The sequence below is a fragment of the Cygnus olor genome, chromosome 6 (genome assembly GCF_009769625.2).
Source record: "Cygnus olor isolate bCygOlo1 chromosome 6, bCygOlo1.pri.v2, whole genome shotgun sequence".
NCBI lineage: Eukaryota > Metazoa > Chordata > Aves > Anseriformes > Anatidae > Cygnus > Cygnus olor.
The window spans coordinates 8,855,738-8,868,549 of NC_049174.1; the positions used below are offsets into that span (position 1 = coordinate 8,855,738).

The following is a 12,812-nucleotide window of genomic DNA, read 5'->3' on the forward strand; positions in this document are numbered from 1 at the left end:
TCAGGATCCATTGTGATTTCATTCTGACTCACTGTTCAGTTCTCCTGCTTGTGTGCAATGCATAAACTCTGGCCTTTCTGGTGTTGCTCATCACTTAGAGTTGACATCATCAGAAAACTGTCAGTTATTTCTGTGTCTCCGGTCTTGTTCTCATTAAAAAACAGATGTTAATGAGTGCGTGGTTAGTCATGAGCTCAGGAGCAAGCTCAGACCTTGAGGTAATAAAAAACATATTAATAAATTAGCCATGGAGTGTACTTAAAACACCTCATGAGGATATGTGAGCTATTATTATTGTGGTCCTGTGCGTACTTGAGTTTGTGCTTAGCTTTTTGCCTGTGAGCACTTCTGAAAACAGAAGATGCTGCAGGATTAGGGCCAGTGCCAGAGCCATCTGGACCTGGTAGGACTGAGTCTTGTCCCTACCAACTACGAGGTTAGCTGCCAGACCAACTGGTAACAGTTCTGTTGGTAACTGAACAAAACAGAATATTTTTAGCTATCTTGTTTTCCTCGCTGTGACACAGTCCTTGTGGTGCTTTTGGAGGCTTGCAGACCACCAGCCAGTTGGCTGGCTGTGCCCATTAGGATGGGCTGTTGACAGTGGCGTTTCGTTTCAGCTGCCCGAGTCTGCCGTCCGAGACCTGATTGTTGCCAGCATCGCTGTCAAATATACCCAGTCCAACTCGGTGTGCTACGCCAAGGATGGGCAGGTAACCAAACCAGAGGGCCCTGGGGAGCGTGCTTTCACAGCCCGGCTGGTCGGAGTGCTCGCTTTCCTCAGGCACGAGCCTTAAAATCACTTAGTGCAGGAAGCTGCTCAACAGGTACAGATGAACGGCCCCACACAGTGCCATGCAGAACAGGAGCTAAACGTGTGCTTCTCTCAAAGCTGCCTCTAAACCCAAACTCAGCATATTTCTCTTGGGGTAATGACAGGGCTGGCATTTCAATGACAGGGTTGGAAGAGTTCTTATGTGCTTCTGCAAGTTAGGCCTCGAGTCGCTTCTTTGTAACTGTTCTGCCTTTTCTTTACCATTTTTTGAGCGTGTGCATATGTTGTGGTCCGTATAGAGCCTTAGGAAATGACAGTAGTTATTCACAGCTAGGTTCTGACTGTCCACATGGTTCTGAGTTTTATTTTATTTTCTTATATAAGAGAGATGAGATGTGGTTTCTTTTTTCCCCTTTGGGGAACTAGAAAACTTTCTTGCTTCCTGATTTTTAAATGCTTCTGATGGATGTTGGAATTTACAGGGGTGTTATCAACTGTGTAGGTGAGACAGGGATTTTGATTTAAGAAATCTTTTCTTTCCAAGCTCTTACTAGGTGTTCAATTTAAATCAGTTATGCAAAAGTTATTGTAAATGTGTTGAAAATAATATATTTTTTGCCCGGAGGCTCATTCTTGTAACGCTGTTGTTTAGCTGGCTCTGTGTTCTCCATAGCAACTTTTCCATAACTAGGGTTATTTAAAAATAACAAATAAAGCATAAAAATCAGAATGCTTTTGATCTTGATCATCATAATTCAGCAAGATGGATCAAACAGCATATGCTTTAGGTGCAGACTGAATGAACTGCAGCACTGTTCTTTTTGCAGTGTTACACATCTACGTGTGTCAGATTGTTATTACAGCCCGAAAACATTGCAGCGCTGCCTCACGGTATTTTCTAGGGTCATGTGCTGTGTGGTTCTTGAAAACACATCTCTGGAGATGCAGCATTTTTCTTTTCTCTTTCCTTGTTTTTTTTTCCTTGCATTTAAATGGCTCTGTTCTCAAGAGCACTAATTCCTGTAGCCCCAGAACAAAGGTGTCACTATCTTTCCTCCTTTTCCCTTAGTCCAACAGCAATTTCCTCAGTCCTTTTGTAAGTCTGAGCTTAACGCGGTGCTGCAGCTGTTTCTGAAACGTGTGTGGTAATGCATGCACCATATGGAAGGAGGAAGGTACGAGGGAGGAGTGAAAGCACTGTGGGCAGACAGGGATTTAACTAGCGTGGCTTCAGGGATGTTTTGTGTATTTGCAGGGATATATTTTAATTAAATACTAACGTGTGTTGTCTTGGTTTGCTGTATATGTGACAAGAAAGGCAAAGATCAGAGGTCTGTATGCTGCACTGGGAAACAAATGCCTTGTTTTTAACAGCAAAGATCAGCCATTCAATTGCTTAGTCACAAAGGTGGGAAATCGGTGCTGGGGGCCTCAAATCAAAGCTTAATGTCTTCCTAAAGAGACTCCTTGCAGTCCAAATGCAGAGATAGCAGAGTGGCATGCTATAGGCAGCGATGGAGAAGCTTAGATAGGAGCTCTCCTAGTTTGAAAATGTCTAAAAAGCCTCTTGGGACTGCTAGGTAGTGAGACCATTGTTCCCAAGGTACAGATGGGGCAGGAAAAAAGATCCTCTGAAAATCCAGCGCTGGTTATCTCAGGTTCCTTTGGGTGATGCTGTGCAGAACTCACTGCTGGTCACATCAACCACCGAGGCACGTCATCAGATGAGTACAGGAGCGTTTGGGTGCAAATCAAGCACCAGAGACAAAGTGATTTCAAGATTGTTAGGGTTAACGTGCATTTCCATGACCTGACTTGTTTAGGTTATGTGAGCCAAGTTTGGGAAATCCAGAGTTCTTCCAGTTCCATTGCTTTTGTTTCTGCAGGGGTTATTTCAGCCTTGCACCATTTCTGCTGCATTCCAGAACTGGTGTATCAGCTAACCAGAACTTTTTTTTGACAGCTTGGCTTCATCGGCTGCTCCAGCTGGGGCTGGTGCTCTGTGCTAATAAGTCCTAGGAAAGGATGGAGTGGGAGGAAGCATTTATGGACTTGAGTGTCACTTAATTTGCAGGAAGCCAGCTGCCACTAATTGCAATAAACACTCTCACTTGTTTTGTCTGACTTTCAGCACAGTGAAGCCAAAGTCTGTAGCGTGTTGATTTACACTTTGTTCAATGATACCTTCATGTTTAAACATAGCTGTTTAAAAATGTTATTTCCTGGTTCTCTGCGCAGTAGGATAAAACAGACCTGGTGGTTCACCTGTTTTCCACCAATGCCACAGACATTTGTCAGTTACTGCCTTGCTTGTTTGTCTGCCCAATTCTGAAGTCCTTTATTTGATTTTATAATTCCAAAGGCGTTTAGGATTTCAGTTTTCATTCATTACTCAGGGTAAATCTGGCTAAATCCAGGCTAACCTACCTCATTTTGCAAGGACTCTCTGGACATCATCCACTCCACACTTTTGTACGCTATTCGAGCTGTGGGACATGTTTGGCTTTCCTTTGAGCCGAAGTGTTCTGGTCAAGCAGTCCTCAGTTCTCACCCAAGCTTTTTTTGTTAATTTTTCTGCCCGCCCTGTGTTGCTGTCTCCTTTCCCTTGAGCCCAAGCAGGCCCTGCATAAGCACTTTTTTTCCCCAGTAGATTAAACTCTGACAGAAACCTAATTAACTTTTCTGTCAAAAAGAGGCAGGAAACGGAAAGGGGTGGGCAGGCTTTGGGGAGGATTTTGAAGTTTGTTATGATTTCATGTGGAAGCAAGCTGCTGGTTGAAGAAGGAAGAGATGAGGTGTAGGAAGAAGGAACAGACAGAAAGAAATGAAGTGAAAAAGGGAGAATAGGTACATTGAGACCTGTGTGTGGAGAGATCCGGGTACCAGTCTGTAGCGCGTATTAAGCAGAAGCTCAACCTTCTGATTTCTCCTCCTGAGGCAAGAAATTCCAGTCTAGACTGAAGAAATCTTCCCTAGCAGTGTTGCGTCAAAACATCCTTTTGTACAAAAAAAGGATTGAGCTTTCCCTGACTCAGCATTTTCCCATGAAGTGCATTTTATTACCATGTTCCTCCCAGGCTGGAACAGTAAACTCAAGAACAATGTGGGCTCATCTGGAGGAGGCATAAAGTGGAGGCTTTTTACATTCTTTTGCCTTTTATGCCATTATAATAACAGTTCTGTGCGTTGCAGATAGGCTTCCCCAAATCTACAGAATTTAAGTCTGAATCTAAGAATCTACAGAATCTAAGTCTGAAGGTGTGGGAGCAGGGACTGGACATCAGGGTGTGTTTCTGGGGGGAAGGTGCCCCTAAGCCATGAGAAGCGTAGAAGCTGTTTAATATTTACGATAAGACTGATAGCCCTGTGGGTTTATTAAGCGCCGATGGCTGTTGGGTTGGAGCTGAGCAGATGATATCAGATAGCAGCCCAAGCCTTTCATTTGCTCCTTGGGGCAACGGTATCCAGCAGCATGTTTTATGGTTCTGGTAAGAGGTGAAGTCACCGTGTCTTGATGAATGAGAAGACAAATGATTCATTCCTTTGAGGGCAGCCTTTGACTTATAGCTTTACCATCTGCTGCAGTCTGAGCTGGAAACTCTGAGGCACTGGCCAGAACTGCTGGCTTCAGCGCGGTGTCCCTGGAGCAATCCCCCCCGCAAACGGTCTGGTGAACAGTTCAGCTGTGGCTTCACAGGAGGAGGAAATTGTGGAAGGGAGTCTTGTAGTCTGACAGATCTCTGGTTCGAAAGGGCAGGAGCTCTCTTTGGGAAGCAGGACCCGGAGATCTGAAAGCCGTGGAGGGAAGTTACCAGCCTGAGTTTGACAACTGTGGTTAGATCGAGCATCTAGCATCTGTTTGTCTGGCACACGCTCATGGCAGAGGCAAAGCTGAGGAACTGCAGACAGCCTGGGGCTCAGGGGACCCCAGCTCAGTCCCTTGCACTTGCAAGCTGTGACTGCAGGCAGAGCAAAATGGACTTGAACAGCACATCCCTATGCCTGGAGGGCACTGTGAGGGCGACTACAGAGTTGGCAGGGACCTGAGGTGCTCCAAGCACTTAGCACAGACTGCCCCGACTGGCACTGCTCTAGCAGTGGACCTGAGGTGAGCGGCCTTGTCACTGCAGGCAGAGGGACTTGTAGGGCCTCAGGCACTGCAGCATGGCTTGCCCTGGCCGTTCACATGCAGCAGTAGTCAGCAGCAGTGTTTATGCACTGATGTGTTGTTTTGTCTTGGCTGAAAGGGAGCTGAGAGCCTGCCACGAGCCCAGAGCCCACGGCACTGTCTGGTTTGGCTCCAGTCTTGAACGTAATGAGGTGTGAAAGCATGAAATGGTGGCCCTGACAGTGCTGAGTTTTCCTGGTTCCTGAGAGGACGGTGAAGCAGTGTCTAGTAACCAAGATGTCCCTCGCCACGCTTACCTTTCAGTAGTGTCAGCACTTAAGGGCTGTCTTTGCCTCTAGTGCAAGTTTGTTTGTGTTAGCTAGGATGCAAGACTTGTTTGCGTTGTGCATTGGGCTGTGACACGAGGCTTGTGGGGTTACCTGACCACCAGGCTCCCAAGAGCCTCTGCATACTTTAATCTATGGTCCATGTGAAGAAGTTGTCAGAAGTTGAATGTGTCTGAGGAGAACTGGGCTCCGAAGTGGTCTGAAAAAAGTGAATGAAAACTGAGTAAATAACATACTTTCATTGGAGCTTCCTTGAAGGAAAAGTCACCTCTTGGATTTTGCTCCCAGAACCACTAGGTCTGCCTTACATCAGGCACAAGTGCTATTAAATAAGGTTTGCAGGAGGCTGTTTTTAAAACTCCAGCCTTTTTGGCAGCTGTCAGAGTAGGAAATGTGTTGGGAGCTGCAGGGCCTTGATAATTACGTGATGCGATGGTCCTACTGGCCAGCCTTCCTGGTTGAGCAGTGGATTTACTTTCTTGCTGGCTTGACAGACAAAGTGCCCTGTAATCTTCTGCATATCGCAGTTGGTCTGTGATTCTCCCACTGGGAAAGGTAGATGATGGTGTTTGGGTGACCCGGGCTCAGCCTTTAACCTCCCTGTGAAGCGCCAAGGACAGGTAGGCAGCCCACCATCTCCTTACAGATTCATGTGTTCCTACAGCCAACGGGATTTTGCTTTGCCTTAACCAAAAGCCGTGACTCCCCCACCCTCCTGAGGCTGCACGGTTGGGCTCTGCTGGCTGAGGCTGTATTTTGGTGGATGGGGGAATGTGATGTCTGCAGAGCGACTGTCAGCTCAGCAGGGCCGTGGAAGTTACCGGTGCAGAAAGCTGTCCCTATGGCCAGGCTACAGGACTGGGGATTTCAATTTTCCTTGCTAATTACGTGCACTCTTTCCCCGATTCAGTAAGGAGCAGCTAGTTTGTGGGAGGTCTTTCCTAGTCCCTTGGCTGGAACGCGGCTGCGATTAAGATCTCTGTGAAGCAAGGCGTGATCCCGCTTTGTGTACCCGCTGCAGGTCATAGGCATTGGGGCCGGCCAGCAGTCCCGCATCCACTGCACGCGCCTGGCTGGCGACAAGGCGAACAACTGGTGGCTCCGGCACCACCCGCGCGTGCTCTCCATGAAGTTCAAGGCGGGCGTGAAGAGAGCGGAGATCTCCAATGCCATTGACCAGTACGTCACCGGGACCATCGGTGAGGTGAGTGCCGAGAGGTTTCCCCAAAGGCTTCAGCTTCTGCCAGACAGCTGGAACTACCACTACCAGGGCGGTCAATTCCCCATGGCCACGTCATGGCCGGGGCAGACTGCCCTGATTTGCCCCGCTGACGCTGCACCCGCTGCCCCAGGTACTGGGACCTGCTCTGTGCTTCGGTGTGCAGGAAGCTATCGGAGGACAGCAACCTTCACTGCTAAAGCTGCAGTTAGTTTTTAATTTCGCTGCCCCATCATGCCTGCTGTCCTTTCTTTCTCACACTTCGCTTGTATGGCATTTTGGATTCTCAGAATCCATTCTCTACCTCCCTGATAAAAGACAAGAAAATAGTATGCCCTTTTTAAGTATTGAAAGCTAGGAGCTGGAGTGAGGACGTCGTGAATCATCTCTGAGCGGTTGCCGGTTTTAGGGGATAAGGACTGGCGCAGTTGCTATTCTGAAGGTGAATCACAAACCAGGCTGCTGTTTGCCATGCATTAAGTCATCTCCCAGATCTGTTTGTGTGTGCTGGCATTTACGCAGGGCAGCATGCTGCAGGCAGGCCAGGCAGAGCATCTTGGAATTAATGGTGGGGGGAAGTACCTCAAGTCCTAGGGTGCGGAGGGGAAGGAAGGGAGTCCAAAGAATGCAGAAAGAACTGGCAGTGGTAATTTGTTCCCACCATCACTCAGGACCTTAAAATTCCTGGTAGGAAGCTGCCAGCAGCAGAGCTGGGTGTCAGAGGGGTGCCATCGCTCGTCCCTGCATGCTCCTAGCAGGGCAGTGCCCGGAGGCTGTGCTTGGGGCTGAGCTGGCACTCCCCGATCTTTCAGGATGAAGACCTGGTGAAATGGCAGGCCATGTTTGACGAGGTGCCCGCACAGTTAACCGAAGCCGAGAAGAAGCAGTGGATTGCCAAGCTGAGTGCCGTCTCCCTCAGCTCCGATGCATTCTTCCCTTTTAGGGATAACGTGGACAGAGCTAAACGGGTAAGGTCTCGGCTGGGAGGTCAGGGGGATTGCACAGACCGGGCTGGCCATTTGGATTCTGGGTAGGGTGTTCCTGTGGTCATTGGTCTCACCTAAATGGAAATTACCCAGCCATTGCTTAGGTTGTTGCTTTGGGATGAAAAGAGTATTGACATTTATTTAAAAAAAAAAAGTTTAAGAGCAAGGCAAGGCCTCCAGAGGAATGGTTTTAATCTCACTTCTGAGCTGTGGAGAGAACCGACTGCTTAAACGAGGGGCTCCCCTTTGGCTTACTTTGGGAATAGAGGCCGTTGTTTGTTCAGCCCATAGTGGAGTAGGATGTTAATGAAGGGCTGGGGCTGCCAGCTCCTTTTCAGCAGGATTTTGGTTTTCTGTCCTCTAATCCTTCTCTCTCTCTTTGTTCAGAGCGGAGTACAGTTCATCGCCGCCCCGTCCGGTTCCGCTGCCGACGAGGTTGTGATCGAGGCTTGCAATGAGCTGGGAATAACCCTGATTCACACCAATCTTCGGCTCTTCCATCACTGAGTTTACGGGGGCTGTTGTGGCCCCTCTTTGGTCACAGTCTCACCAGCAGCAGTGATTGGAATATCACCAGCTTAAACCAGGAGGCACGAGCAATCTACGCATAGCAAGTATTTGTAAGATCTGCAAACAAGACTTCTCCCGGTCTTAACAGGGAATGAAGGATGCAAGCAGTTGGCCTCTAATGTAGAAAATAAGTCTTTTACAAATAAATGTACGGTTCTTAGCTATGTGGAGCTTGTCGTATGTCGTCCAAATACTGTGTCCTGAGGAAAAAAGCTTATTTCTGAGGTAAATGTTATGGCCCAGACTTCATCAATTCATGAGAAAGGTTATGGGATGGTATGGAAGCTTGGCTTAGGCCAGCTTGTGAACGTATTGATAACAACCTGGATTGTAAACTGAACTGAGCCCCTTTTTTGGGAGTTTGCAGGTACTGTCCTTCAAGTGCTTTAATCCATCATCCCCTTTCCTTGTGAGGAGAGGGAAGCGGATCCTTTGTGTGAGATAATCTCAGGTTCAGTACTCAGCCCTGCCCTGGATGTGCTTGTGGCTGAGCGGCGGTGTCGGATTGCTGTCTTAGAGGTGAAGAGACTCCTTCTGCCCATTTGACACGCTTGTTCTCATACGGAGAGTTCAATTCAGAGTTCATGCACAGGCATCTGGGAAGCATCTTGCCTGAAGCTGCTTCCGTTCTCCACTGTGTGCAATTTGCATAAAGCAGATTTGAACTCTGATTAGAAAAACAAAGTGAAAATCTGGAGCACAGTGAGATGAATAAAGTAACAGCCCAGGCACATTTCTGCTGGCAATCACTGTAACCATTTCAAAGAGATTTTTTGGTTCCATTTTATAAAATCTGTTCAGTTTTGGCAAGGAGCAAGCTGCAGTTCTGCAATAAACACATCTGTCGTGGCTCTGATCTCAACTGGTACAGAGGAGAAAGTCTGCGTGTGTTTGCTTTGCTCCAGCAAAGGGGCACGGTGGTAGGGGGTGGGCCTGAAGGGGGGAAATTCAGGTCCTGCTTCTGGCTCTTGCCCTGCCTGGGCGTGAATTTCGGTTTACCTGGGGTGGAGACCTGTTGTCTTTAGGACCGAGGGCTGTGGAAGAGCTGTCTGTGGGGTGGTCAGAGCCAGGAACAGGCTGCCTGGAGTGGCTGTGGAATGTGGAGATTGCTATTTCCTAAAATCTTGTCGCTGTCATGTGCCATGGAGTCAGACCACCTTTGTGTTTGTCAGACATCTTCACACACTGATGCCCGCACACCCCTACGTGCCGCTCCAGCAGTGGAGCAGGGGCTGTGGAGGTCTGAGCTTTGTGCACTGCCGATAGCCTTCCTTACGCTACCTTGTTTTGCTGTCGGGGTGCAGCTGTGCAAATTGAGAGGAGAGAAGTGGAGCCTTCAGCGCAGGCTTGTGTGGGACACGAGCCTGGGCAAGAAAACCCTTTGGGAATTACGTGGGTGCCTTGAGAGCACATACCGCTTCCCTGCCTTGCTGCCCAACAGCTCGGCAGGGCATTGAACACAGCGGTGGCCTAACAAAGCTTGTGGGAGCTTAAGTCAGGGTCTCCTTTATTGCTCACCAGCAAACAGTGCAGGCTACTTTTATCCAGAACTGAGCAATGCCACTTCAGGTACTTCCTGAGGGGTGTGAGCAGTTCAGGGATCATAATCCGTGTGCTGGTTTTACCCTAACCTTTCATTCCATCTTCTTTGCGTACGTGTGCTCCCCTTGCCCTCCTCCTGTCTCAGGAGTGCCCCGGGCACTGCCCAGGAATTGCTGTGGCCTGAAACAGAGCCATTGCTTCTCCTTTCTGATCTCTGTGGAGGATTATTCCCAGGTGGCTGGAGTAGGCAGGACAGAGTAGAGAGGATTCTACTACTTTGGGCCAGATTAAGACAGTAGCCCAAACTAAAAGTGGTGTGTTACTCAACGGCTCATGTGTTGGCTGTGTTAACCCCAGCCCTGGCCAACCTGACTGCTTTCCACACCACTGCTTCCCATGGAGTATCAGTGTTAGAGTCGTCGTGGTTTTTGTTAGCTTACGCTTTAAAATTTGGGTTTGGGACTCTTCCACTGTTCTTCCACTCCTCACTTGTCTTTTCTGTCACACTGCTTTGATCACAGCTGGCGCGTACCATGTGTGAGGGTCCCTCAGGAATCTGTTAGCCTGTTCTTCATCCTGATACTCTAAAGCACCGGATAAAACTGGGACTGGTAATATGCATCTGGCCAGCTCCTGTGCTGATGTGGTCCTGCTTCATTTGCTCTTTCTCTGCTGTCTTTGAGGAGCTATCTTTTGATGTTAATCAATGGGTACTAATCTTCCAGGCGAGATTTCTGCCTGAGATGCTAGTAAAGGTCCAGCCGATGGTGTCTGCCCAGGGTCTATGCTTTGCTACTTGGGCTGAGCATGTTTCAATCCTCTGTGTGTGCATTTTAAAGGTCTGTAACAGTTCCTTATGAGGTGTGCCGATCCCCTGCTAGTTGAACAAATTACTTCTCCCTTTGATATTTGCAGTGATTAAATCTAACTGCGTAGCTCTGCTCAGCAGCCATTTTCCATAGCACTTGGACATAGGTCTGCTCCCTTCGGCTGACATTTTTTGAAGAGCAGGCTGCTGACAAGCTCTGTTTTGCACCATCACCATACAGCGCCTTGCCCCTGGCAGGTCCCATGGTGGCAGTGAGAACAGCTCCCAGAGGTGTGGAAGTAAGCAGAGGGCAGGGAGGAATCTCTCAGCCTTCGCAGCGAGCAGGAAGGGATTTCTTTTCCCTTCAGCTACCAAGGGGCTCCTTGCTGGAGTGCAGAGTCCTGACTCTGGTTGTCCCAGACACGGCGTCACCGTAGCCGAAGCTCTGTGCTAGCTGAGAAGACAAACCGGGGAGGTAGGTGCGCCTCCTCCTCTGGAACACAACGGCCAAGGGCTTAAACACATGGCTGTGAGGGCCTTGGTGCAGAGCTCAGTGTCTGAAAGCTCCCTGCTATCGGACAGGAGCTCCATTTGTCCCTACCCAGGCAGCTGACCCTGTCCTGAGCACGGCTTGGGTCGGACATTGCTTGATCCTAGTGCTCAAGAGGACTTTGGCTATAAATCAACACTGCGTTGTAAGGCCCAGCTGCTGGTCCCTTGCCACTTCCAGCACTACGGGCTGGCTGAAGCAGGGACCCTGCACAATCTTTAGTTCCTTTTGTTGATGATCCTTTCTAGCAGAAAGGAAGTGTGGCTGATGTTTCGGATCTCACACGTCTCTACTGTCTGTGCTGCACTCTGCTAGCGGATATCAAACGTAACCGAAAATAAGAGACTCAGCTGAAGGACAGAATAGCCAGCATTGTGCTTATAAAAGTTAAATTCTATCAGCAATGGGAACCTTCGTGTTTTAAAGCACAGGCTCTCTCTACAGGGAGCTTAGGCAAATGCAGTGTTCAAAGCATTTTATCCCACAATCTTTCCTCTGTTTGTGGTGTTACAAGTGATGTGGCGTTACAGTGAGGAGATCAGATGGCCTCCAACTTGAGTTCAACTGAGCAGCTCCTGTGTGCCTGTCAAATGAGTTACTTAACGTCAAAGTGACAAAGTAGGGACCTTTGTAATTGCTCTCTGGTCCAAAATATAGCCCTCCCTCGAGGAGGACAAATTAACAGAAATCTGGTTTAGCAGGGAGGTATTTTTCTGTGTCTGTCTAAGCCATGTTGAGTTTGCATGTATTTGAGATACTCATTTGGCTCTTGAACACTGCTGGGAGAGACCTGATTTCTATTGCAATCATTTTACTATTTGCAAATGTTTTTGTTGGTCTATAGGTAGCAATCTGAAAGCAACGGCCATGTGGGTTTCTCGTGTCAAGAAGCCAAATTCTATTTTCATGCTGTGTTTTATTCAATCCAGAGAAATCCATTGACTTGCGCAATGCAGTGCTGTTGGAGCCGAGAGGAATGTGGCCTGAGGAAGCACGACAAGAACCTTTACTAATGCTCTACATTTGCAAATGTTCTATGGGTTTCTGCAAAGCTGGCAACAAAGGGACTTATTGCTAATTTTGTGCATTGTAATCAAGACTGGCTTTGTTTTTAAAAGGGCTTTTGAGGGAATTTTAATGAGCCCTCCCCCAATACCACAGTAGACTTGAACAAGCACCGACGTAGGTGAGGTCTGGCTCCCAGTTTTTGAGGCTTTCTGCAGAGGTTTTGAGGCTTTCTGCAGAGGTTACTAACTGAAGGGTTTCTGTGACTTCAGTTACAGCAGTGTCTGAGGGCATGCTCAGTTGTAACTAAACAACCTCAGCTCTGGATTTTTATTTGGATTTACCACAATGCAAATGCAGCTACAGTAGCTGAGATTTAAAGGAATGGTATGATAGACTGTAATATAAACCCTTCAGCTGGTCACAGGTAAGTTATCCTCCACTACAGGGACAGGTAAAGTGTGGTCTTCCCCCATCTTTAGGGGGAGGCTTGGAGCAGGGGCTCAGTGACCCAGCATCAATTTTGACCTGGGGTGAGCATGGCCTCAGCCCTTGTGGCAGCTCAAACCCTTGAGAACGTTCTTGATTTTAGGTATTTAAGGGTCTGGCTGGACTGAGGCCCATCTCCTTCGCCTCAGTTCTTGGCTAAAGCAGGAATTATTTTATTTTCCCTCCCCCCTTTTCTCTCTCCTCCACCTATTCCCCCAAAGCTGCCCCCTGCAGCATGGCATACATACTCAGAGGCTCTCTGCGCTCTACTGGGACAGGGGGGATGCAGCTGGAAGCCTTTAATTAACAAACTGCTCTACAAATAGTCTCTTCATGCTTCATTGAGATGTTTGCTCCATCTTGTTTCAAGGCACTGTTACTCCAGATCAGAATAATTGTCTTCTTCCTAGATT

At 48.2% G+C, this 12,812-nt stretch overlaps 2 protein-coding genes across 5 annotated transcripts in view; one reads left to right on the forward strand and one right to left on the reverse strand.

Moving 5' to 3' along the window:
• Nucleotides 1-8,165, forward strand: part of ATIC (5-aminoimidazole-4-carboxamide ribonucleotide formyltransferase/IMP cyclohydrolase) — a 27,785-nt gene extending 19,620 nt beyond the window's left edge. Inside the window, exons 16-19 of the mRNA XM_040560793.1 lie at nucleotides 621-713; nucleotides 6,252-6,434; nucleotides 7,262-7,417; nucleotides 7,823-8,165. Of these exons, the coding sequence (XP_040416727.1) occupies nucleotides 621-713; nucleotides 6,252-6,434; nucleotides 7,262-7,417; nucleotides 7,823-7,942 (552 nt within the window). The 3' untranslated portion in view covers nucleotides 7,943-8,165. The remainder of the gene's footprint in view (nucleotides 1-620; nucleotides 714-6,251; nucleotides 6,435-7,261; nucleotides 7,418-7,822) is intronic.
• A 3,728-nt stretch (nucleotides 8,166-11,893) lies between these two features.
• The window catches only part of FN1 (fibronectin 1), a 53,708-nt gene continuing 52,789 nt past the window's right edge, over nucleotides 11,894-12,812 (reverse strand). For all 4 annotated transcript variants that reach the window (XM_040560792.1, XM_040560790.1, XM_040560789.1 and 1 more), the window contains one exon: nucleotides 11,894-12,805. In XM_040560792.1, coding sequence (XP_040416726.1) covers nucleotides 12,776-12,805 — 30 coding nt within the window. In that variant the 3' untranslated portion in view covers nucleotides 11,894-12,775. The remainder of the gene's footprint in view (nucleotides 12,806-12,812) is intronic.